Here is a 27,235-nt window from a genome sequence, read left to right on the forward strand (position 1 = left end):
GAATCACCAGTCAACACCCATAACTCAACTCACACCTCCGGTTGAGCCATAGTGCGATTATTTGATCAAACAATAACCTTTTATTTAGATAATAAATTCGACATGAGAATGAGCCTAACTTGACTAGGTTCCGAACCATTAAAAATACAATGTTGTATCGTTTAAAGTTTTTACATGGGCATAACCTCGACTATTAAGCCCTGAGCATTCAAATTCTTAGGACCGGCTCTGGTCCTTTGAAGATATCGTAGAACCTTTAGCCGCTTTTCAGTGTGCTATTCTGGGATTAAATAGTTTACTCACAAGCATACCAGTAGTGTAAGCGATATTAGGACGAGTACAGACCTGAGCATACGTAATGCTTTTAACTACTTATGAGTAAGGTATCATCCTCATTTGCTACTTATTAATCTCAATGTTCGGACTTCGTAAACAATCACATACGTCTCCTTTTACTAATAGATCTATAGTGGGTATGTAGTGTTGCATGTTATGGCGTTCTAAGATGTGTTCAATATAAGTCTTTTGAGAAAGAACCAGAACATCATTACGCATATCTCAATGTATTTCGATACCTTTGACATAAGAGGTATGATCGAGATCTTTCATGTCAACATTCTGCGAAAAATAAATGCTTCAACTTACGCAACATATCCAAGTTGTTACTTGCAAGTATAATATCATTCACGTACAAAACAAGGATTGTAAATTTACTCCCACTGATCTTAAGATAGGTGTATTAATCCACTTGATTTTCTTTAGGAAGTCTTGTCCATTTATGACTTCGTTAAACTTAACGTACCATTTTTGTGATGCTTTCTTCAACCTGTATATGGACTTATTTAACTCGCAGACCATGTGCTATTTACCTTCTTGAATTTCAGGTTCACATGTATATGCCTTATTGCAAGTTTCCATTCTGGAAAATAGTCTTGACACCCATCTAATGTAACTCTAAATCATAATGAGCTACGAATGCCATGATGATCCTTAAGGAATCTTTATGAGACAGGAGATAAAGTCTCTTGATAATCGATTCTTTCCTTTTGAGTAAAGCCCTTCACAACCAGTTTGGACTTATAACGTTTAACGTTTCCATTCGGGTCTAATTTGGTATTGAAGATCCATTTACAACTTACAGGTTTGGATTCTTCAGAAAATTCAACCAAGTCCCAAACGTCATTATGCTACACATAATTAAGCTCTTAAATCATGGCTTCATTCCACTAAGTGACCTGATCGCTATTAATGGCTTCTTAATAAAGAATAGGATTAGTAAGCTTTCCAATGTCCTTTGCGTGACCTAGATGATCTCCTGAGTTGATTTTCAGGTTTAGTATGGAAGATGCTTTAGCATTAATAGTAAGATGCTTTGATTTAGAATTATTAATAAGATGCTTTATCATTAGGAGGATTAAGATTTTGATTAAGAGAAGGCAAATTAGTGACATTAGGAGCAGCGTTGGGTACAAGAGGAGTTATCGGAGGAGTAATAATAACCGATGAGTGGTTCCCTCCGCTTCTTGTACTTCTTGCAAATCTTAAGTTATGATTTGTCGTGCTCCCACTGATCTCTTAATTCTCGACAAACGTGGCATGATGCGTGTCAATAATGCTAGCAGTATAGGAAAGACAGTAAGACTAATAACCGATGGAGAAACATGTAAGGGATTTAGTTTCCAGTTTCTTTAAGTTGGGGTTATAAAGTTACGCTTTGGCAGAACAACCTCATACGTTCATATATTTTAGACTCAGTTTCCTACCTGTCTAGGAGTCTTAGGGACAGATTCTTATGGAACTTTTATTGAGTATAAGAATGGTTGTTTGTAAGGCCTCAGTCTAAAGGAAAGTAGGTAAGTTAGTGTTGACAAACATACTTGTCATCATGTCCATTAAGGTTTCATTTCTCCTTTTTAGCAACATAAAATTTTGTTGAGGAGAACCAAATATGGTGTATTGGTTACTTATGTCTTGTTCCTTTCAAAAGTTATGTAAAGGACCATGAGCTTGACCAATATCAGTATGTCAACCATAATACTTACCTCCTCTATCTAATCTCACAACTTTTATTTTATGATTAATTTGGTTTAAAACCAGAGTTATAAGATCAATAAAAGTCTCTAAGGGTTCAGATCAGATATTGTTGGAAATAATCTACTAACATCAGAGTGAATTATTTCCAACAATTTGGAACTTCTAGTATCTCTTTTTTTATTCCTTTTAGCCATTTCATTTTTGAGGTACTGAATACATGTTTAAAAATCACTAAAGTCAAGAGAACTCGTGAGATGTGGCTAAGATATTTATGCCACATTATGGAAAAATTCTCTAACTATTTTAGGTGATTTTGTCTTTGTTTGAGTTATGTCATCAATATTAGGAGACAACAAAGACTGTGATATATTATGATCTAGTTCTAACTTATACAACAATCCATCAAAAAAACTATGACCAAGAAATACATTATTATGAGTAATGCCAATCTCGTCGTAACCATGAATTATTACATAAATTTCAAGGTCTTAAACTAGAGAAATAAATACAAGGTTACGAGAAATTCTCGGTACACATAAGGTATCCATTAGTTTAATACATTTTCAAGTGTTTATATGTAAATCATAAGTCTCCATGGTTTCGACATATAAGAGATCAACCCTTCCAACTCTAAGCTTTCTTTGGTCATTTGATAGCTTCTGGATTGTATGGAACTCCCTTATAGAGTTGATGACATGAATCATAGAACTAGAATCACTCACACATGTATTAATAAGTACATCAAACATAAATAAATCAAATATTACAGCAAATAAGTTACCTTTATAAGCTAGCTGCTCCTTGATTTTAGGGCAATCTAGGCACAATTAGAATTTGCGGTTAAGATTGCTAGTCAAGGACTTAAAGCTAGAGGCAGTAGCACCATGATTAACCCTTTTGAACTGTACTTAAAGCATTATTACTGTTATTATTCTTCATCTTAATGGAATTAGCAGTGCTAGTAAGTTAAACACTTTAGGTTGGCCCAACTTAAGACGAACTTATTTTTGCACACACATTGCATTTAGTTCACTCATCGACCTTTTATCCTTCATAGCGCTATTGTTAATTTTGAAGGTGTCGAATGAGCAAGCAATGAGATCATTATAAAATGCATAAGAAAATTGTCGAAGACTTCCATATTAGGACTCTTAAGCTTATGAGTCATGTTAGTCATCTTCATTATGTGTTCACAAATACTGCTATTTTCTTTGTATTTAAGCTACTTGCATACGCTTTATACATTCCCTCATATACTATGATTGATGAAGTTATTGACCATCATTAGTGACAAGCGATTCACCTCATCCCACTTTCTTAAAATTCGTTTTTTGAGCTGCGGAAAAGGTAGCAGTAATAGCAGTGGGTTCATTATGGCGAATAACATAGTCAAGGTCTAGCATCTTTAGAGTTAGAGGTAATTAATCCTTTCATAAAGCAAAGTTCGCACCAATAAGTGGCTTAATGCCTAAGTTAGGTACTACAGTGGAAATTAGGAGGATATCAATTTATGATACAAGCAATAGAAGATTATAATAGTAATGCCTAAAATAAGTAGGCCTAATAATAATAAAGTTATAGTGACATAATTAGCTATCTAAGGCAAACCAACTAATGTCTAATAGTAATGAAACTAGAGTAATGCCTAAAATAAGTAGGCCTAATAATAATATTCCTCATAATGACATAATTAGATAACTAAGGCAGACTAAGTAATGTCTCTAAACATAATGGAACTAAAGTAATGCCAAAAATACGTAAGAGGCTAAAGTAATGTTCCTAATAGTAATGAGACTAAGACCATTATCCTAATGAAGCCAGTGATAAGTAACCTATTGTAAACACCAAAACAATAAGCTAAAGTAAGGCTCTACTTAGATTTACATCACCTTTGGGCAGAAATAACTAATATCTGAGTACAAATGAGCATTAGGTCATGCAACACAACGCTTGTCTTTTGACCTTTGGGCATAAAATCAAGAATTGTGTATATTATGCATGAAAATATTCCGTTTTAGCACACAAAATATACTAAATCACCTTTGGGCAGAATCAATATACTTAGTGTTCATTATGCAAAAGGAAAGAACGCAACATGAGAATCACATTTGACCTTTGGGCACAAATGATGAAACCATGTACATTAGTGCGAAGCCCCCAAACATTACGGGGGTCCGGGGGCAGCGCCCCAGGGAGCAGGGTCCAAGGGGCGGCAGCCCCTGGCGGGGTCCAAAGGGTAGAGCCCCTGGCTGGGATCGAGTTGGTACAGAGTCGTATTGATCCTGAGAGGTATATTGATCATGTTTAATTCATTGGTATCTTATTGTAATTGAGTACTTTGTTTTATTAAGAATTTTTATATTCGAAAATCACTGTTAAAATTAATTCTGAAATATATTAAAAGAAGTTTCAAGATAAAATAAAAATAAAAAACTAGGAAAGGACGGTTTTGTTTGGCTTTAAACTGGACCGAACTCAGAAACAAATTTTGAAAATAGTATGGAAAGCGTTTTTGATTCCTTTTGATTCTATACATAACTCGTATATAATGTTGCAAAATATTTCATCTTAGCTTCTCTTTTAGACAAGATTATAATATACAATTTGCTTTTGATTCCTTGGTTGCAGTTCATTATTGGGGATGGCACAAATTTGTATAACTTAATATATGTTGAAAATGTTGAACATGCTCAGATAGATCTGCATCAAATAGAGCTGTAGGTGAGGTGCTTAAAATTTGCCCATTTCTAATAGATTTATTTTGAATTTCTGCGTTGAATGTACCACTAGTACACTAGCTCTCTGAGAAACAAGGCAAACAATAAGGCCGTATTAGCTCCTTCCTTTGCAAGCATGAGGTCTAAACTTAGGTAAAGCATTTATCCAAAATTGGTGATAAGTATATGATATAATTACTTATATCTTATGATGTGAAATATGTAAATGGGCTATTTGCCTATTTTGATGAAGAAAAAGTGTGAATTGGAGGTTTAAACTATAACCTTATTGTGGTTTCCCGACTTCAAGTTGTCATTGATAAGCTTGTAGAAAGAGGGTTATGATCATTTGTTGTACCATAACAGGTGACATATTTTATTCATAGTATAACTTCTTTTTTTTTTTAAGTTTCAATTTATGTTTAGTATTTTACAGTAATTGTTGATTATTAGTGTGTGCTTACGAGTTTATATTTTATAGAATGAAAAACTACACACAAATCAACTGCGATCTTCGAGGTAATTATTAAACAACTTTGATTAATCAAGAAAACATGTACTTGCTAACTAAATTTTTCTTCTTCAGATCTCTGTGGTTTCTATCACCATCGATATTGTATTTGGATTCATGTTCATTGCTTTGATATGGATGTTTGACTTCTAAACTTCATGGTTCTTATTATTGCAACTCCTGATGACAGTGAGTTAAAAGTGAGTCTTTAACAAGTGTACTATACCAATAATCGTATATGAAACCTAATACTTGCATATGCTAAAACTTGTATATGGTACTTGTATATTTCATGTTGCGACTATGATATAAGTATACGCAACATGGAAGTTTACAAGAATGGGAGGAAGTGGGTAGAGATGGGCTGGTATCATCGGGCTTTACGATATCGAGGCCATATAGAAGACCATGTTAAAACCTTGGGGAGACGATGTGCTGCAGCCTGTCATTTTGTGAATATCTTGACTAGTCTGTGTGTGATTGCTTCGTACATATTAGTATTGAAGCAAAGTTGAATAAAGTATATAGCGTAGTGATGAGTATCCATTTTGTGATAAAAAAACCCCTATCGAAAGGCTTCATTTCAATGCCTAAATGAGTCATTATTCCAGAACTATCGGTACTTAATGGATTGTATGATTATGCAGGTTCACGAAAGATGCGACAGAGGGTAAATGACATCAATTGACTCGAGAAGGAAGCCTATGAAGTTACAAGACATAAGGAAGTGATTCGGGAGCTAAACGAAGACGTATAAGCTGCAACAGGAGCCACCAGCACCGCTGACACCTAGCCAGCGCCGCTGGCCATCAAGAAGCAGCGCCGCTAATCCATTCAAGCCCAGGACTAAAGCTGCTGGTAAGCCCACCAGCGCCGCTGGTCAGTCCAGTTCAGCAACCGACTTTCACCTCTATTTAAGCTGAATTAACCCTCAAAACCCTAAGAGAGAGCTGATTCAGCAGCCCTAGCCGCCCAACAACAACCCTAGATCGACTTTGCAGATTTCAAGGAGGTTTTGGAGCTTCTAACACCTTCCGATCTTCACTCTTGGTCTAGATCTTTCATCTTTTATTTACTTTTATTATCAAACACTGTCTTTTATCTTTTCAGACTTTGTTATTGCTTTAATAATGTTAGGCTAGTAGGCTGAATACTTGTTTGGATCGGTGTGATCATGTATACGCTTATTGTTTTAGTGTGTTTGTTTAGATTCTGTTGGAGTATGTTTTACTGTTTATCGTAGATCCATGTTTATTAGTAATTCATGTTGCTATTGGTTTTATATATGAACATATTAGTTTAATTGTGATGGTTGTCTATGATCATACACTAGGACTATTATGCTAGGACAGAAAACGACTAGTCGGTCTATAACTAAAAGTAAAAAGTTATTCACTTGTAACTGAGGGATCCATAACCATAGTTACTAGGATGAATTGAACATGAAGTTTAACAATGTCAGACGCGATCCTTTGACTTGTAACCAAGCACTGTGGTCACCGAAGAGAATTATATCTAGCCATGGCTTAACGGTTGGGTAATTAAAAGATAAATTAGTAACACAAACTTTAGGTCATTAATGCTTAAACAATGAATCTAGCGAGAATTTGTTTATAGGATAGAGTGAGTCTAACTACTATTTAGGCGAAGTGAATCTAACAAGAATCTGAGCCGCGATGAAGTTTCCAACAGACTAGCAAACCAGTAGGATAGTATTTGGTCGTACCATGAGATCGGAGATGCCAAACAAGTATTTTAATTTAATTACTGTTATTTGCTTTTTCAAACTATTTTCAGACCTAGCCTCCCGTTGAAATGCGATTGCGGCTATTTTAATTTAGTAGTCAAGTATTAGTTTATTAGGAGTTAGTGACAAACCCCCAAAACAACTAGAATTACACATATTACTAGATTAGGTAACGCAACGCGTCCCAACGACAATCATGTAGCTTATCACTAGACTATACTACACTGACCGGGTTCTCTGCTTGTTACGTGTCTTTAGGTTAGATAGTTACTTGTACAACATAAATTTAAAGACAAGAATAAAAACACGTATCACGTAGTTTCTCTTCTCCCCCTTCATTCTGTTTTGAACACGTTCTTGTATGTTCGAACTAGCAATGGCACAATGGGTGGTTATAATCAGTTAGTTTTATGTGAAATATTTTATCTTGCAACATGTTAATTATGATTCATGCTGATAATATAACAGTCGTGTGGAACAAAATTAAATTAGAACAGGGTTGTGGTGGAAAGCGGGTTCTAAAACAAAAGAGGCAGGTTCCATCACAAACTTGGCGCCAAGTATAAAAGCGGGTTCTATTTGTAAATAGCGGGTTCTATTATATTGAAAAGGGACCGGTTGTTTTCTAAAAGGACCCAGCTATTGAAGCGGATTCTATTATAACCTTAAATAAGACTCCCTCACATATGATACGGGTGTAAAGCGGGTTCTAATTTACTTATTAACCGTGACATATCTAGGAACGTGTAAAGCATTGTTAAGGCTCTCTCATTACATTTTCACGTGACAGGATTTAAATCTGAAACTCCCAAAAAGAAACCACATTATGATAAACCCCTTGGGCTAGGACCCCCTAACACCCAATGATAACATAGCTCTTATTGTTTGACATTTTTAAACTAATACAAATAAAATTGCATAGGCATCTTTTCATTCAGTAAATCACTTATTAGTAACCAATCTGACCGATTCTTTCTTGTGGTTCAAAATCATTGTATATAGTCATAGAGCTGGCATATCGTGTCCGACACGACACGATAAGACACGAACACGATAAGGCTAAACACGAACATGACACATAGCTAATCGTGTCAGTTTTTCCAAACACGAACACGACACGATTTTAACAGGTTACACGATAAGGGACCTGTTAAGAGATCTGTTAAGAGACTTGTTAAAAGTTACAAGATAAGGGACCTGTTAAAGGACCTGATAACGTCTTTTATCGTGTCTTAACATGTCTTAACGTGTCTTTAACGGGTCTTTAACGTGTCTTAACATGTCCATATATATGCTACTTGTCTTATCGTGCTTTAACAGGTCTGGACATGTTAAGACACGATAACTATTCGTGTCTTAACAGGTCCGGACCTATTAGGACACGAAACATATTAAGGCCAAACACGAAACATGAAAAAACCAGATCGTGTTGTGTCGTGCTAACATGTACGTGTCAGAAATTGCCAGCTCTATATATAGTGACCAAGTATGATGTTAACTTCATTTACTACATTATTTAATGAAAAAAACGAAATTCTATATGGAAACAAGCAACATGCCCATCTCAATCATGTTATTAAGAATAGAAAAACCTAATGTGGTTGCAAAATCTTTACAACCACACAACATATATGTTCTCTGTTTGGTTCAATAAGGACAAGTCGAATAGTTTTTGCCCATCTGCTCTAACTTAATTTTTTAATACACTGTTTTTGTTTAAAAAGTTAAAGTTGTTTTGGATCTAATTAGAATATTAGATTATACCCTGACATGTTTAAAAAACTTCGTTGGTTATTTTTTGCACATTTAAATCATAATTATAGTGCATTATGCACATGGACATTTAAACCTACTAGCGTATATGTAACCTTAGGTGGCTCGAATCGCCCGATAAACGGCGTCGACTGTTGGGAGCGTATGTGTTCATGACTCATGAGTGGAGATAAAAATAGAATCACAATCTTTTCAGAGGAAGATGTGTTATTCATTTAGTTATATATAAGAACAATTGGTAAAAAAAATAAAGTTGTCAGTTGTCACATAACAAATACTATTCCTACGTAAAATAACTTTAAAAAAACTCAAAATTAAAAAAAAAAAAGACAAATAAGATAAACAAAAAATCAGATAACATTTATGTAAAACAAAACTTTACAATAAAATAGCTAAAACTTTTTCAAAAACAATATAGTTAAAAAAAATTCAAAAAATGTGAATATACAAATAAAATATTAAGAAAACATAATGTTATAAGAAAAAAATCCTCAAAAATTAATAATGTTATTAAGTGTAATAAAATAATAAAATACAAAACCAAAAAAAAAACAATTAGTTAAATCAAAGTTATAAAGAAGACTAAATTTTAAAAAAAAAACTTAAAAAATAATAATTTACAATACATATCATTTCTGTAAAGTATAAAACTTAAGGTACAAATGCAAAAATTTATAAAAAAAAATCAAAAAGTTGTAAAATACATGTAATTTCATGAAATATAAAGGTTAAGAGTTTAAAGAAAAAATAAAAACAAAAGGGGCTATAGTAAACATCTCTAAAACATTAGGGGGCTTAATAAAAGTTCAGAAAGCATGGGAAAAAATTGGGTATTGTGTTCAATGACCAATTTAGTCCAATTTTAATTAAATCTCAAATCAAACATGCATTATCGGTTTTAACATATATTAAACTAAATCAGACCAAACATGTTGTCAAACCAAACCAGACCATATTGTAGTACCAACACATTATCGTAAAATACATGTACATATATTTATCCTTTTATTAATGGCTAGATATCATCAAAAATTATACACATATATACTTTTGGTCCGGTCCGGTTTATGATGATCTTTTCTTTGTTTAAAACGTAACCAAACCGATCCATATACCCCGAATTGATCCGATATTTACGGTTTGACGGTTTGATTAACACTTAGTAGAGGTTATGGCAAGATTTGAACCAAAGATTATTCATTTAAAGCAAAATATGCTAACCACCCCATTTAACTCCATGTTTATTTTATATTTCAGTTCATCAAATATATATTTTAACCAACTTTTGTCGGCACAGAAAGACAAAAGATATTGCTCACATCCTATTTCTTTATTATAGAAGTTAATACGTAAAAAATACCATATAGTAAGAAAGAGAGATATGAATGGCATGCGAGTGTTTACGTGTATCTAAATATAAGTTAAATAGATGACATACTTACCCTCTATCTATTGGGCTATAAACGAATCGAACGAACACAAATGAGAGCTTGTTTATGTTCGTTCGTTTAGTTTAAGAAACGGTTCACGAACAGATATACAAACATAATGGCTTGTTCATATTCGTTCATTTGTGCTTATGAACGAATGTTCACGAACACAAACGAACGAACACAAACAAACATATAACTAAAAATATTTACAAACACATAATTAGAAATATTAGAATTCATATTCAAGATTACAATTTATTGATCGTCTAAAAACTTACAAAACTTTCCTACTTTAGAAAGTGAACATATCTTACGGCTTCATATAATATAAGTATTTATCTTTATAATTTGTATTTAATTTTCTTTTTTAAGTATATAAATTATTAGATATTAATGGTAATGTTAATAATATTATATATAGCAATTAAAATGTTCACGAACATAAACGAATGAATGTTCATGAACACAAATGAACGGATGTTCACGAACCTCGTTCACGAACATATATCGAACGTTCACGAACATAAGTGAACAAAGAGGAGTTGTGTTCATGTTCGTTCGATTAACACGAACGAACTTCCCGCTGAACGGTTCATGAAGTGTTCGGTTCATTTACAGCCCTATCTATTTATCAAACAAAAGAAAAGCTGAAGGTGAAAAATGTAAGGTATAAACATATTATTATGTAATGTTATATAAATGTTTTTGGTTTTGTTAAACGAGTTTTTAAAAACTTTCGTTAAGATGAATTATATATTTGTACACTTATCTATACTATATTAATAAACAAACTACCATTTCCTCTATTTAACTCTCTACCTTTAAAATACCCAAAATATCCTTAATTTTCAACACATTTTTAACTCACACACTAAATTTACCTAATATATCCCTAAAATATTTTCCTTCCCATATTTATCCAAGCTATCTATCTTCTTTATTCGTTAATTTAAATATTTTCACGTAATATCTCTAAAATACTCTTAATAAAGTTATTTACAAAATATATATCTCTAACCATAAAATAACTACACTACCATTTATATCAATCATTTTTAAATTAATAACCACATCGTTACAATCACCTCCACCATCACCACCTGTTTCCAATTCTTGCCAATTGGAAATATTTTCAAAACAAACCTTACACTTTTATTAAACATAAAAAACACAATACAACTAAATAAAACATTACATTTATTTTCGTGAGCCGAGTGCAGATCTCTCCAAATATATCTTCGTGTGTGTGCAGAAGAAGATGTAGTGTCTTCTTCTAAGGCTGCAAGAGCAACAGAAGCTAAAAACTCGAAGCCGCCAGACGACGACGATGACGACGAGAATTCAGGGATTATATACACGGATAGTTCATCGTCAGACATTTTGCCTTACGAAATTTGATAGTTTGGTGTTTGATTGCATGTGATAGTATAGTTGTTTGATAAATATGTAAAGGGTAATGATCGATCCTCCTAAATCATTAGCCTAAAAATCCTCCTAATTAATAGGATTGTGACATGTGGAAAATCAAAGGGTGATATTAGGAAAGAGAATTAGTGGATTCCATGCGTTAACAAGTGAATATATTAGGAGGATTTTTAGGATTATTGGTTAGAAGGATTTATCATTTTCCATATGTAAATATGTGTATGTATATATAGAAGTTGGAAAAAGGAAAAAAGAAATAAAAAAAAAAATCAAAACACGCTCCCAACGTCTACTTTTAAAAAAAACAAAAAAAAATTTCTCAACGTTGACTTTGATCGGCCAAAACTAACCGAGTACCTCAAATCTTATCAATCATTTTCCTCCCCCTACCTCTTGAAGCAACCTGTACGTCCTCGCCACGTGTAAATCGAAAACATTCAGTATCTTCCCAGTATATATCCTTAATATTAAATTCAATTAATACGGAGTTATACATCAATAATTTTTTCTCTTTTTTGTAATTTTATATATATATAGGGATCTGGTTGGTGATAAACTTTCGCAGTTTCCCTATTCCATCTACTTTCTTTTTCGATTTCATTTCTGTAAATCTGAATCTGAATCTCCAACTTCAAACAGGTATTTCATTCCTCTTTATTATTTTAATTTGTAAACTTCAAATTTATATATATTTAATGAATGATTAAATTGATTCTATTTTTTTTTTTGTAGTTAATTGAATTTTGAGACTTGTTTTCTGTAATTATTGATGAAATTAATTTAAATTTGCTACAAAACAGATTTATGAGATTAATCAATATATGTGTTAATTTGTAGATATAGATATATATGGACTGTTTTGTATAGATAGTCTATCAATCAATAGTAATTAACTTTGATAATGTATGTTGGATAATTGAATTTTTCTAAAATCAATTTATTGTTGTAAGTGCAATTACTGTTATACTAGAATTATATGTGTATATGTATATGTATATGTATATGTATATGAATTTAGGATTACTAGCATAGGGCCAGAGCGATGCGAATAGTCGGATAGTTTTGGGTTGGATCTATAATTATTTGAATTTTTTTGCTTCTGAAAAAGTTATTTTGTTATGTTTTATTTTGCTTCAAACATGTAAATAGTCAAGAATGGTGGTTAATTTTGATAATTTTCGGATGGATGATTCATTTTCATCCGAAACTTGGGTATATTGGGGTTTATGTTTAGATGCTTGCACATAGTAGCTATGAGTCACTTGTAATGAAATTTAAGAGTCAAATGTTCGAGGAAGCTCTACCTTTTTTTTTTTTTCTATATGTATTTTTATATTCTAGTTCCGATTTTCGTAAAATTTAGTATTATTTTAGCTTATGTCAATCAAATAAGCTGAGAATATTGAACTTAGACACTGCTAAAACCAACCGTCACCAAGTGGTCTAGTGTCGAGGAGTTGCGTTTTCTCACAAGAGGTGTCAGGTTTGAATCCTGTCCTAGGCAATAATATATATATGTATATATATATATACACACACGCGCACACCCACCCACACAGACACTATATACACATATTTAGGGGGATGCTTGGAACCAGCCATGGGCGGAATTAGAAACCATTATGGCCGCTACATCTGGGTAAAAAAATGGCATAGATGATTAGTGAAGACACTGCAAAAATATAGCTAAGTAGTTAAGCCTGAGAATAATGATATTAATGAAACGTGAGATGATTAATATATGACAGACATCAAATTTTCTCATACTAGTTGTTATCGTGACACTTTTAAGGAAGTTTCAAGATGTATTTTATAGATGGTGCCCTACTGTGCACCTTGGATTTAAAATGGCTCATCTGTTTGTGATAAAACATAAATGATCTATGAAATTTAAAGTGGTTACTTGTATGTTCCGGATTAGACATCCTACATACACTTTTTGGTTCCACTTGAATCAAGTAGTTTCGCCTTAAACGAGATTGTATCTAATTGGTTCGCTTTAGTGCCTTTTTTGAAGTTTGATCTGGAAACAAAAATACCTCAATTTATTATTAGATACAAATACTCTTGTAGTCTTGTTCTTCTCACCAACTTTATGTTTGTATTGTAAATGTATAAAATTCTGCTAGAAGCCTTGTTTTCGATATTGTTTCTAAGTTCAACTATGAGACAGCAACACTTTTAGCATCTATAAGTCATTTTCTTTATTGTCACATGTCAATGTAATTTAAGCATTATTTAAAATAACGATGGTGTTTATTTTTACTCCGCATACTAGTGTATATAGCTCCTTGTTGGAAAAAGGACTGACATAATTCTTTTTCATTTTGCTCAGTAGCTCACATATAGCAACTGTAATACCTGGGAATGCGGAATGATGTGTTCAAACGTTGGTAATTTCTTTTCTAAAACCTGCATGGTTGCAAGTCCATATGAGCTACTTGTGCTTCTTGATGAAGTTGGATTCAAGCAACAAAATACATTTAGTCGTTATGCTCAGATACACAATGAAGCTGCAACTTGTAGGGGTCCAGTCGTGCTAAAGCATGAGCTCGTCGAAGACGGTTAGGTCTTCAGTTCAAGACTCCTGCTTGTGTGTATAAAGTAGTTGTGTTAGCAGGAGATAAGATAAGTTCTAGTACTTTATTAGATCATAAGTTTAAAATATGGAGAACGTAGGAAATGTGTTGATGCAAAAGTATGAATTCGGGAAAATGCTTGGTCAAGGTAATTTTGCTAAAGTTTATCATGGACGGGATATAAATTCGGGCCACAATATTGCCATCAAGGTGATCGATAAAGAGAAGGTTTTGAAAGTTGGTTTAATTGATCAAACCAAGAGAGAGATATCTGTTATGGGAATGGTGAAACACCCAAATATAGTGCAGCTTTATGAGGTACTGGCCACTAAAACCAAAATCTATTTCGCAATGGAATATGCAAAAGGCGGTGAGCTCTTTGACAAGGTGTCCAAGGGAAGGCTCAAAGAAGATGTTGCTCGAAAGTATTTCCAACAATTAATCGGTGCCGTTGATTTCTGCCACACACGAGGTGTTTATCACCGTGACTTGAAACCTGAAAATCTGCTGCTGGACGAATACGGAAATTTAAAGGTGACAGATTTCGGGTTGAGTGCTCACGCCTCATGCACACGTTTAGATGGGCTACTTCACACAACATGTGGCACCCCTGCCTATGTGGCACCTGAAGTAATTAGCAGAAAAGGCTATGATGGTGCTAAAGCTGACATCTGGTCTTGTGGGGTGGTTCTATTTGTTCTACTGACTGGTCAACTTCCATTTAATGACTCAAATATTATCCAAATGTATAAAAAGATAAGCAAGGCCGACTATAAATGTCCTAATTGGGTTCCATCAGAAGCTCGTAGGCTGCTAAAAAGAATCCTCGATCCAAACCCAGTTACTAGGATTTCCATGAAAAAAATCATGGAAAATTCTTGGTTTAAGAAAGGACTAGACACCAAGCAGATGGAAGCCACCATGGAAAAGGAAACGCCTTTGGTTAATGCTGACAAACCTTTTTTTGAGCCAAAAAAGCCAGATTTTACTAGGGTTTCGAGTTTTAATGCTTTTGATATTATATCTCTGTCAAGCGGATTCGATTTATCTGGTCTGTTTGTGGGAAATGATCAAAGGGATGAAGTGAAGTTCACCTCTACAAAACCTGCCTCGGACATAATATCCAAAATGGAAGAAATAGCCACGAGTCTAAAGATGGAAGTTGGTGTGAAGAAGGGATGGCAGCTAAATTTTAAGAGACCTAGTGAAGGCAGAAATGGTCCACTCTCCGTTGGTGTAGAGATATTCGAAATCGCTTCCAACTTTCATTTAGTAGAGGTAACGAAATCGTGTGGTGACGCATTGGAGTATCAAAAGATATTGAAAAATTATATAAGACCAGCTCTCCAAGAAATTGTTTGGGCATGGCATGGTGAGTAACAACATAAGCTTTTTATCTTCACAATATGTCCCAACTTCATTGCTTTTGTATCATTATCATTTAATCTCAGTATTTGTCCCTTATCTGTGTTATGTCAATCTTTCTATGAAGATCACTAATGTATTAGTGAAACTTGTTTAGATTTGTGTTAAACGTGTCATGTTATGGTGTTCATGTGCATCGGATATCCATTTGTGATTTGAATGTGCTCTTGTTGTTTTATGTTTGTTTTGTTCCATCAAGTCCGTAACGTTGATGTCATAGTGGTTTTTGCCCATAATAACCCAAAGCTGAATTTAGTTTTGAGTAACCATATTTTTTTTAACCCAACATAACTCCAAGAACTATAAAAGTTTTCCATTCAAGAAATTTCTTGCAGGTTAAAAAATTTCGGCATATGGTGTAACCATAAGTTTCACCTTCTTTACCTTATTTTGAGATGATACTAAAAGTTCTGTCTACATAGGTAGAGTGTGTTACCTCAAAAACCTCAAATGTTTGGAAGTAGAGATGGTTGCCTAAAACACAAATCAAACGAAAGCTGGTTACTTTTTGATGCAATAAAGTAATAAACTTGTCTGTGTAATCTCTTTTGACTTATAGCAGCTATTGTATAACTCAAACTAATCTTTTGACTATAGCATCTATTGTATAACTCGACTAATCTTTTGACTATAGTATCTATTGTATAACTCAAACTAATCTTGCCTGTGTAACCTCCCCAAAATTCCCCCACAGTTAGCGTTGCAGTAATCAGTAACAGATGGAATCATATATGATGCAAAGAGTTCCTCGACTTGTTATTCTCTCCGCATGATGTAGCAAAGCACCTCATATACCAAATGGGTAGAAAAGAAAGATTAAGACAGATTCTTTTGTGATGTTTGCAGTAGGTATAAACAGCTAGCATAGACGATAGAATACAACCCATAAACGCTATTAAGACTTGTACTCGGTGCGTTGCAAGTCATACGCTGTGAGGTTGCACAAGTAATAGTGAATGTCACCTTATCCTGAAAGAACAAGTGTCTTAAAGATGCCACTTTTTTTCAAGGCTTGAACACTGTAAGTTGCATGAAGATGCAATGGAAAATAAAGGGAAGAACAAAGAGGATGCTTCATTGTTTTCTTTTGGGTGTGAGAATAGAACAAAAATGCTTAATAATGTCATTGTCCCTTCTCCACCTTTTGAACAAAGAAAGATGTGTAATATGCAAAGAGTACATTTTACATGTTTCATCCTATCTTATTTCTTTCTTATGATTGTAAACTTCAATTTGACGAACAAGCAGCGGTAGCTAAGGTCGATGAACATCTATACGTAACTTTCAAAGTGACAATTTACATTTTTACGCTATGTTACAAATGGTAGTACAATATAATTAGTTGCGTAATTCTTTTTCCGAAACCAATTTCAAACTCCTACACACTACTATAAAAGTGCAGTGCGATTCTCAAATTGATATATCACCATCTGAGAATCAAAGCGTCTTTGCACTCGAATGATTTCCAACATTGCAATCAAGCGTCTAGATGTCATCTCAACACGTAACTCTCTCTTACGTGGTAACTTTTAGACCGTCTTTACATGTGATTACGATATGTTAACCAGACTCTTTGACAAAGAAAACTAAACTAATTCAAAGTTATAAAGCAATGCCTAAATTAGAGCCTTGTTGGCCAAAATGATTCTCATTTGCATTAGCATTATTCATGATGTGGGGCAACATACCAAGTTAGGCCATTCAATTTTCTGTAAAGCTATGCTCTCTCACACACCAACAAAGAATAAAGGAGATGGCTTCATCTACCCACCATCATACCCCACACCACCCAATCCAACACACACTATTCTATTCATAAACTCACTCACAAGTGAAGGAAGTGGACCAAAAGCCACATGAAAAATGGAAAACAAAAAGTATTTGAAAAGTACAAATATCTTCACAAGATTCATGCCAAGTTTTGGGACAAATGGTGATACATTGTTTACCCATGTAACATCTCTTATACAGTAACTAAGTCTCATCTTCCACATCATAAAATGATTACACGTGATACGATAATGTTAATAAAAACCTATAATACTAGCTAGGAGTTGTTAAAGCTTATATCGTTCTCGCGAAAGATAACATATGTTTGAAATACTTTCCATCAAGAACCATCATGGATCATCCCTTGGGGGTGGCAACCAAGGGTAACATGGGTTCAAGGTCCGCATATTGTCTGTTTGGATGTCATTGTGGATTCTCGAGCCATCTACAACTAACTGGCTGTTCCAAAAATAAAAAATAAAAAATATCATGGATGCCCGTAGGGAATTCATAGGTGGATATACAACTCTTATCTATCCACGCATACTGGATGTAGATGTAGCATCAACTACGATTCAACCTCTAGAGTCCGCATATAGAAAGAGATTTATATGTAAAGGTCGTAAAGACTTTATCATCAAAAGAAAGAAAGAGTACAAAAGAAATAGCTTTCTCTAGCACACACAATGTTAAAAAGCAACAAAAGGAGCTTTCAATAACCAATACTTGAGAACCATTCATATCCCACCATAAGAGAAGTGTTGACCCAACCCAATGGTCTCTATTGATTGAGATCCCTCCATTTGGCCCATCATTTAGGAACAATTTTCCTTTTAGTCTATATGGTAAGTCAGGCTTTAATCAGATAATCATGACAAGAAAGAATGGATTAATAGAGCTATAACTAGTTGAGGACAAAACATTCTCAAAACATGAGTTTAAATATTGTCATTATCTGTCATTTTATTCTTATTGTTTTTTTTTTTTTTATTATTATTAATTGATTAGAAGTGTTATGATCCACAATGAAACTAAATTAAATATATAAACAAATTATTTTATAAATGATGACTAATGTTATAAACAAAAAATATTTTATTAATTAGCCTCTCAAAAATACATAAATCAATACAATTAAACCACGTACCGTCCACTAGAGCTCCATATAAAAACTTCCGACAATATATAGCTCAAATCTTTCATTCACGATTGAATAATTTCCACTATATTTTCCTTTAATCGTCTTAACTTTTCTTCTACGGTTTATTTAATAGAAAAGCAAACAGTACAGCTTCAAAAGTAAAACAAAGTTAATACAATCATAATGAGTTTAAGTTCATCCAATAATAGCAATTTTAAGTGTTTTAAATCAGTGTCTTGTATACTTATAAAATACATAAACAACACTTTGCCAAAAGTCAACAACAAAAAGAATAGTTTTATCCAAGATATATATTAACGATAATTGTTTTCTTTACTTTGAACAAATAAATTACTGACTTTTTGTACCTTTTGGTGTTGTCTCGAAGGAAAAATACACTTCTATTCATTCATATCATTATTCATTAATTATATAGTAGAACAAAAGTCATGAAAATGTTATGCCTGCTTGACAACAATATTCGTCGTGTGATATGTATTCGTCCTGTGATATGCAATCGGTTCTTCTTTTTTTTTTTTTTTTTTTTCATCGGCACTTTTTGGTTCTTTGGTTTCCTTTTCCCCACTTATCGGAAAAACCGAAAACTAGCAGCGGTTATATATCTGCTCCATGGTCCCGATCATTGTTTATGTTGGCCGGGAATGTGTTGTGTGATCGTTATTTTCTTAGAATGTGGTCCACCGTTTTTTTTTATCGCCGGAAACCTAATTTTATTAATTGGAAGTTTTCAATTTTGAGTTTAATATTGTGTTTTTCTTAGCTTATATTGCCTTAATCGAAGCCGGAGTTCCAAAAGGAACCGATGCTCGGCGAAATCTGAAACCCCTTTGCTCTTTTGGGGCAAGTTTTGTTTATCCGTTTAGAGGTTTTCAAGGCCGCCAAGTTGGGGGGTTTGCATGTATACTCCTTGTTTGGGGGTTTCTTTTCATCGTCGGTCATTTTGTTCATATTTTTCGACGCCTGTTTTTTTGGGGTTGTTGGTTAGTGCTGCTACTATATGTTGTTGTCGTATGCTTACTCTTTATGTATTCTTGCTGTTGAATATTGTCATTATGTAATTAGATAATGAGTTTGGTACTGTTGATCTTCCGGAATTTTTATTCCGTTGTATGTGGCCGGAAAACTAAATAGGTTGTCGGTCTACGTTAAAAGGGTGATGATTATACAAAATTTTATAAAATGAGACTTAGATGATCTGGAGCGGGGTAAATCTCCAAATTGGCAGCCATGACATCCCCGAGTTCCGAATTCCGGACCTCCAATTTCTGACCCCAATTTTGTTTAGATTTCAAGTTTTCCGTTTATCCGACCATACATTGTTGTTTTCTTTCCATAAGTCGCTATTTACCGGCCATATGTTTATGTTTTTTGGCGAAGGGTTTTGGCAACTTTTAACAATATTTAACACTACCGACTACGCCCAACTAATTAGCAATATTTTGCAACATTTAGTACGAACACGTGTCACAGATTAATTGGTTAATTTTCATTGCCGAAACTTATCAAAAAGAAAATTTTGGCAATACAGCTTAAGGTTATCTTTTTTGAAAGGTGTGGATCAATTGCTCGGGATCTAGCTTACGTTGTCTTAACCGGGTCCGCGCTAGAGAGCCCCTCACCCTCAATACCTTGTAGATGGAGAAACCCTCAACTAAACCGCCCAAAGACACGACATTTAATTGGGATAAAACCATGCCCCCTCTACAGGACTCAAACCTGCTTCACTGAATGACTTTTTGGTGAAATTCCTTTAAATGTCTTTCCCATGTCTCAAACTCGAGACCTTCAGCATGTAAAGCTGGTGCTCAACCACTGAGCTATAATGTGAAGTACCAGCTTAAGGTTATTTACTTTTAGATTTTCTACCATTTTATTACTTAAAATTATGGGGTGGATTAAATCAAAGGTTTTTAAGAAGGGAAGTATAAACGTACCATAGTCTTTCATTTATCTAACACAATGTATAAGGTTTACCGCTGACTGTATAAATCAGTAATGCATGCTAGTGGTAAATATATCAAAATTAGTGGTACAGATATCACCTCTCTTTTAAGAAGTCTTATGTTTCATCTTAGGTGCTAGTATATTTTAAAATTACTTTTAAACTAAAATGGTTAGCCGTTCTAAGAAAACATAGATGCATCATCTATTCTATATTGATCATACAATGTTAATTGATGCTTTAAAACTATAATGTGCAAAACACAATTAAACATAAATTGGTATATAGCGTCGCCCAAAAGAATGTAGTTCAAGACAAAGATTATACCCAACAATGGGTAACATGGGTTTAAGATATATAACTAAAGATCAAACCAACAAAGCAACATGGTTTTGAGACTAAACAACCAATGATCATGAAGCGTTATTTATAATCTCGAATCAACTTGTCAATTATTTGATGGTGGTCAGCCAAAAGGTTGACATTTATAAGTACAAGAAAGCATCCTATGATGGATCTGAAATTTGCTTCATCTCAAATACCGTTGTCTCCAAAAACCAATTACTTTTTTTAAGCCAATTGCTTGATGGCATAGGTACAAGTTGACCAACTGTCACAATACATACCGTGTGTGTGAGTCGTGTGACAAGGGAAATGGTTATATTGATTTCGTTTTTTTCCCAATTATTATCTATTGAGTATGTCAAATCACTATTGTAGTCTTAAATATATGCTGTTAATATATGTGTGATCCAAACCATGTACATTATGGGTTTTTGTCAAAAACACATGTTGTATTTGTATCAAGTGCAAAAATGTACATTATCATTGTTTTTAATTTTTATGCATTATGCATTTACTTAATGTAAATGGGTAAACAAATGGGCTTTTCGTATTTGGGTTATTCTAAAAGGTGAGACTTTTTTGGTTAAATGTAAGTAGAATTACTAGGATATTCTAAAATTGTTTCCAAACCTTTATTTGGCTCTCTCTAAAATTAAATCACCAATATTTTGTCTTGTGGAATTGAAACATAAGACATTGTGGATCAATTAACATAGAAAAAATTATACGAAAAATAGATGAGGTAAGATTGTCTTCATCTTACCTACTTTATATACCGTTTATTAAGTTATTGTGTAATGTTGTTGTAGTTGTAGTTACACGTGAAATGTGTAATCATATGTAGTAAAACTAGCATGGTACCCGCACAATGTGACGGTAGTCGTGGCGGTGACGTTGTGGTGGAGGCAGCATCGAGTGACGTAGATAATTGATGTAAAGGGTAAATGAATATATTTTAAAAGATGAAGGATTGATAGTGTCATTTAGTCATTAATGTAAGGGTTAAGTGTATGTGAAATTTTTTAAGGGATACTAAGTGGAAATATTACATATTTTTCAAAAGTTCCAAAAATAAAATGCTAATTTTTTTATAATATACTACGGTACCCGCTCAAATGCGGCGGTATTCGTGGCGGCGACGATGTGGTGGGGGGGGGACTATTGGTGGTAGAGGCAACGTCGAAGGGTGTAGATATTTGATGTAAAGGGTTAAAAGGGATACTTTATAAGATAAAAGACTGATAATGTAATATAATACGAGACATGGGAAGGATATTTGGAAGAATTTCACAATAAAATCATCCAGTGAAACATGTTTGAATCCTGCAAAAGGGGCAGAGTTTTATTCCAATTAAATGTCGTGCCTTCAGGCAGTTTAGTTGAGAATTTCTTCTCCTACTAGGTATTGAGGGTGAGGGGGTTCTGTAACGCAGGCCCGATTAAAACAACGTAAGTTAGATCTCCTATTACGAGCGAATGATCCACTGATTATTTTGTGGCATTAATGATATATGCAATGTAACTATGGTATAGATGTGCTCTTAATCTTAACTTTTGCTCTGCTATAGTGCTATGTCTTAATACCAAATTTTTAGGCATGTTTTTGGCTTACTAAGTTAATTACAATTATCATTTCCAAGTAACAAAAGATCTAGACGGTAATTAATTATTAATTTTTAATATAAAATAGCATATATGAACATCATATGATATTTGCAACTACCAAAATACCTACCAAAGAAAAAACATTTAATACCGTATAATACCATTGCAACTTGAAAAGGTATTGGAGTATAAGTAAAAAACATGATCAAAATCCCAATATTTGTAAATGACACAAACACAAGATGTATCATATATGGGATTCTCCACTTTGGCCTACTTCCTCCTTTTATTTTATTTTATTTTCTTATCAAATTAAGTCAAATGGTAAAAGTCAAATTTTATATCCAAATGGAGAAATAAATTGGCATGAAACTTGAATATGATCCATCAAAGGTGGGTGGTGTGAGGTAGTTGTTACCATTAATACACTGAAAATTCAAAGTTGTATTCGCCAATGATTCTTTCATGAGGAGATGACGGGATGTGGTCTATCTTTCTTGTTTTACAACAGTTATATTCAACTCGTGGCCTAAGATACTTATACTATTGAGGTAGTTGTTGACTAAGAAGGTGTTTAGAGATCCCTTTATTAAAAAATAATAATTTTAAATAACAAGAGGCTAGGATTTAGAAATTAAACATGTAACTACAATAAGTCAATAACAAGCTTAGATTACCAAATACTTCATGTCTATTTTCAATAGTATATAATATCATAAGCATGCCGTTCAATATATATATATATATAAATATATATATGGTGGTTATCAAATGAGAATGAAATTAAAATGAGAACAAATGAGAACACTTAAAAACTATATTTTGATGCATTAAAAGTCCTTAAAACTGACATAGTGCATAACTAAGTATCATTATTTAAGTGTTTAACAACACATTAATCCATCAAAATCGAAAAAATCACGTTTTTTGTTGGATACATCATTTTGATGAATATGCATCCAAGATGGATGCACAAAACAAAAAAACGTAATTTTTTCGGTTTTGACGGATCAATGTGTTGTTAAACACTTAAATAATGATAATTAGTTATGCACTATGTTAGTTTTATGGACTTTTAATGCATCAAAATGATGAATTTAAGTATTCTCACCGTTCTTATTTTAAAAGTGTTTTCACCAAAGTGTTACCCTATATATATATATATAATATCATAAGCATAATATGAGAGATTGACCAAAAGGGAAATGTTTGGTCATTGCATGCAAAGTGTTTATTTAAAAAAGTTCAACACTTTGTCTTCAAATAAGCTATAATAAGAATTCGAAGTTTAGAACTCCTCTAATATCTAATCGTTAACTAAACAAAAATAATAATAATAACAAAACGTAAGACGCACCAAGCTATTTTCCATACGGAAGAAATTGGTCTCAACATTGTCAATTTGTCGCTTCGTATACTTTAACTACAATTCCGAAGTTGAAGTCATTCTAAGAAAACCATTGTTTTAACTTATACAAACATTGCTCACCTTAAAATATATACCCAAAAGTTTCAAGTATTAAATCCTTTTAAGGGGTGTTTGGAATTGCGATTTTTACAAAACAAAATTTGCGTTTTCAAAATAGATTATGTGTTTTCAAAACTGCGCTTTCAAAACTTCGTTTTCAAAAAGCATGCAGGTACATGTTTCTCCAAAACTGTGTTTTCATAATAATCACTTTTTCATACAAACACTTATTTAGATTATTTGCGTTTTACAAACATAATAATCAGATAATCACTTTATAACGCAATTATAACGTAATCCAAAACACCATATGAATACCAATTCAACATTGATTGTTGCTAATCTTCAAAATGTGAAACCGAAACTTTTGGTCGAAAATAAATATTTTTTAAGGAAATAAAGTAGTGTATTGCGTATGAAATTTGGTCATGTGATACAATATGAAAGTCAACTGCCAAAATTCAAAATAAGTTTTTTCAATATTGACAACTCAAGTAGCATTTGCATTTCTTTTTCTTTCTTTTTTCATTTTTCTTCTATTTTACAAAGAATATATATTTAATATTTAAATTGCGTCCACAACTCTATCAATTAATCTTGTTTTCAAATATTCAGCAAACGAAAACATTTGCACGACGGTTATTCCAGCTCAGAGTGAACTTTCTGTTTATTTCATACATGAAAGATTAATTGTACTTCATATCTAGGATTGTCATTTTGTTTTGCAAAATTATAACTAATATAAAAGTATTTTAAATTTAATTTGGTAAAACTAGTGTCATAAACTATCATGGTTTTAAGCCGATAAACTTGAATTGAAGAGTATATATGTGTTATGTTCACGTGATAACTATTCATATATATATATATATATATATAATATTAAGTATAACTTGATTGTTCACCCGTAAAAAAATTTATTTAAATATATCATTTACATATATAAATATCAAATTATAATTTAAAGACTATCATGATTTTACCAAATAAAATAGGTATCACATGAACTTTTTTTATACATCTATATATATTTAATTAGATGTCGTGTTTTAAATTTTGCTGTAGATCCCTCAAAATCTTAAGATAGCCTTAAAAGAAGTGATTTGTACGTCACAACATAAGTTAAACATCACAAACATTGATTAAATATGTACGAGAACGATACCCGTGCGTTGCGGCGGTAACAGTGATTTAATTGGCGGGGACGGTGGTGGCGGTGACAAGCGGCGGTAACGACGGTGATGCCGTGGTGGTGGCGTCGGTGAGTAGTGGAAGTTATTGATGTAATGTGACTATGATATATGGTACATCATGCAATAAAATGTGTACATTATTAAAATCTAAAATCAATATTAAAATTTTAAATTCAATTTTAAATATCAAATATAAATTTGCTTTATATTTATAGTATGGATAAATAAGGGGTGAGTTAAATTAGGGACTCCTTATTTTAGGGACTGTTAGGGACTCGATCTAGACCGTCCATTTTCATCAGATCTAATCACCACTGATCATCTCCCGCGACATCTTCGGCCATATTCATCTCCGGCGAGACTTATACATGTGTAAGTTGAATAAAAATTATGATTCGGAGCGGGCTTCGCCCTTAAGGATATTCATAAACCAAAGCTGGTGGGGGTGATAGGATATTGAGGGTGATAGGTCATAGTGTGATAGGTCATAAAGGGTGATAGGACATAGGGGGTGACCGGTGATGGGTGATCTACCTAAAAAAGTTGTACTTAAAACATGTGTAAGTTACTTACACATGTGTAAGTCTTGCCGGAGATGGTCGCTGGAGAATCATAGTGGTGGTCGGAGATGATCATGGTGGTGGTAGTGGTCAGGGATGATGGCGGTGGTGGCCGAAGAAGGAGGTAGAAGGAGTCCCTAACAATCCTTAAAATAAGGAGTCCTTAATTTAACTTTTCCCTGGATAAATAATTCGTGTTAAAAGTCGCATTTTATGTTACATAAGATCGTTAATTTCCTATTCTGCGAATGCTTTATAAATAAAAGCAAAGACCTCCTTTTACAAGAAACAAAGGCAGCTATTGCCAATCATATAGCCAGCTATAACTTTCCTTTTCATTATAAAAACTCATTTCATAAAGTTTAGATATTATGGGAAAGATATGAACTTTATTAACTTTAATTTGTCGATCATTTAAAAAATCTCGGAATTTAAACATTATTTTTGTTAAGATTTATATTCAATTTTTCAGTGTTAGATGGAACAAAAATAAAACAACTTTTTAATTAGAAGAATCAACAAAAAGACAAAATATTATCATCAAACTACCAAAGCATCCTAACTATATATATATTCCTAAAAACGTCAGGCTAACTATTAAAACCTCCCATAAAACAAAATACAATTCAAAAAATGTTCCTAGGAATGGAGACATTGGTTTTCCCAATATTGGTTTTCTCTGTAATTAGAGTTGGGTATATAAAGAGGCATACCGCTGAGCCCAAATTACCGTTCAAAAAAAAAATGATATGAAATGATTTATATCTCTATACTAAATAAAAGACAATTATCTTTCAAAAGTATTTTTAGAAAAATTATGATGTGGCAAGTCTACATTTTTTTTAAAGGGTCTTTATTTTAATTATGATGTCATAAATAATTTATTATATTTTTAATTAAAAATAGCTCAATAAATACTTATTTAAAGTTTCTAATCTTTTATTACAAACAAAGAAATTTTTTTTATAATTATTATATTATTCAATTCATCATCTTCATATAAATTTATAATATATTAATAATTACATGCATATTTTATATTTTTATAATTTTGATTAAAATACCCGGGTTGAACCCGGGTAAATTCGCTAGTATAGATATATAATTCAATCGAATTCGACGAGTAACAAAATACCCCAAAGCCATTATCTATATATTGGCAATATTTTAAATAAATATGGTATTTATATTTCCTTGCAAAAAATGTGCTGTTTTTGTTTAATATTATTCTCCACCATTTAAAAAAAATGAAGTTGAAGCCACTCAAACTTTTTTTTTTTAAGGATTTTAGTCTTTTATTTAATAAATTCTTACGATCATGATATATCTTATCACCAATTCACATAATTTATTACGAGTACTAATCTTATTAAACATGAAACATAGCCCTGCCAGCAGCAACTTTCTGTAATTTACTGTATTACAATATATATTACAAAAACCAATAGAAATAAAAAGGCAAAAAAGAACCAAGATACCACCACTAACTTAAGTATAAGAATCATCCCTCCCAATCCCTTCATATAATTATAACTAGTCTCCCTCC

At 32.9% G+C, this 27,235-nt stretch overlaps 1 protein-coding gene across 2 annotated transcripts; it reads left to right on the top strand.

The window, feature by feature from the left end:
- The first annotated feature begins 12,165 nt into the window (after window positions 1-12,165).
- Window positions 12,166-15,822, top strand: LOC122586735 (CBL-interacting protein kinase 2-like). Of its 2 annotated transcripts, none has more exons than XM_043758724.1 (2): window positions 12,166-12,279; window positions 13,976-15,822. In XM_043758724.1, exon 2 carries the CDS (start codon window positions 14,307-14,309, stop codon window positions 15,597-15,599), a length of 1,293 nt encoding a protein of 430 aa, XP_043614659.1. In that variant the 5' UTR covers window positions 12,166-12,279; window positions 13,976-14,306; the 3' UTR covers window positions 15,600-15,822. The 2 variants fall into 2 exon arrangements, with proteins under 2 accessions (XP_043614659.1, XP_043614660.1); XM_043758725.1 differs by having other exon boundaries at window positions 13,979-15,822.
- The last annotated feature ends 11,413 nt before the right edge of the window (window positions 15,823-27,235 follow it).

Source organism: Erigeron canadensis, chromosome 2, assembly GCF_010389155.1.
Source record: "Erigeron canadensis isolate Cc75 chromosome 2, C_canadensis_v1, whole genome shotgun sequence".
In the NCBI taxonomy this organism is placed as follows: Eukaryota; Viridiplantae; Streptophyta; class Magnoliopsida; order Asterales; family Asteraceae; genus Erigeron; species Erigeron canadensis.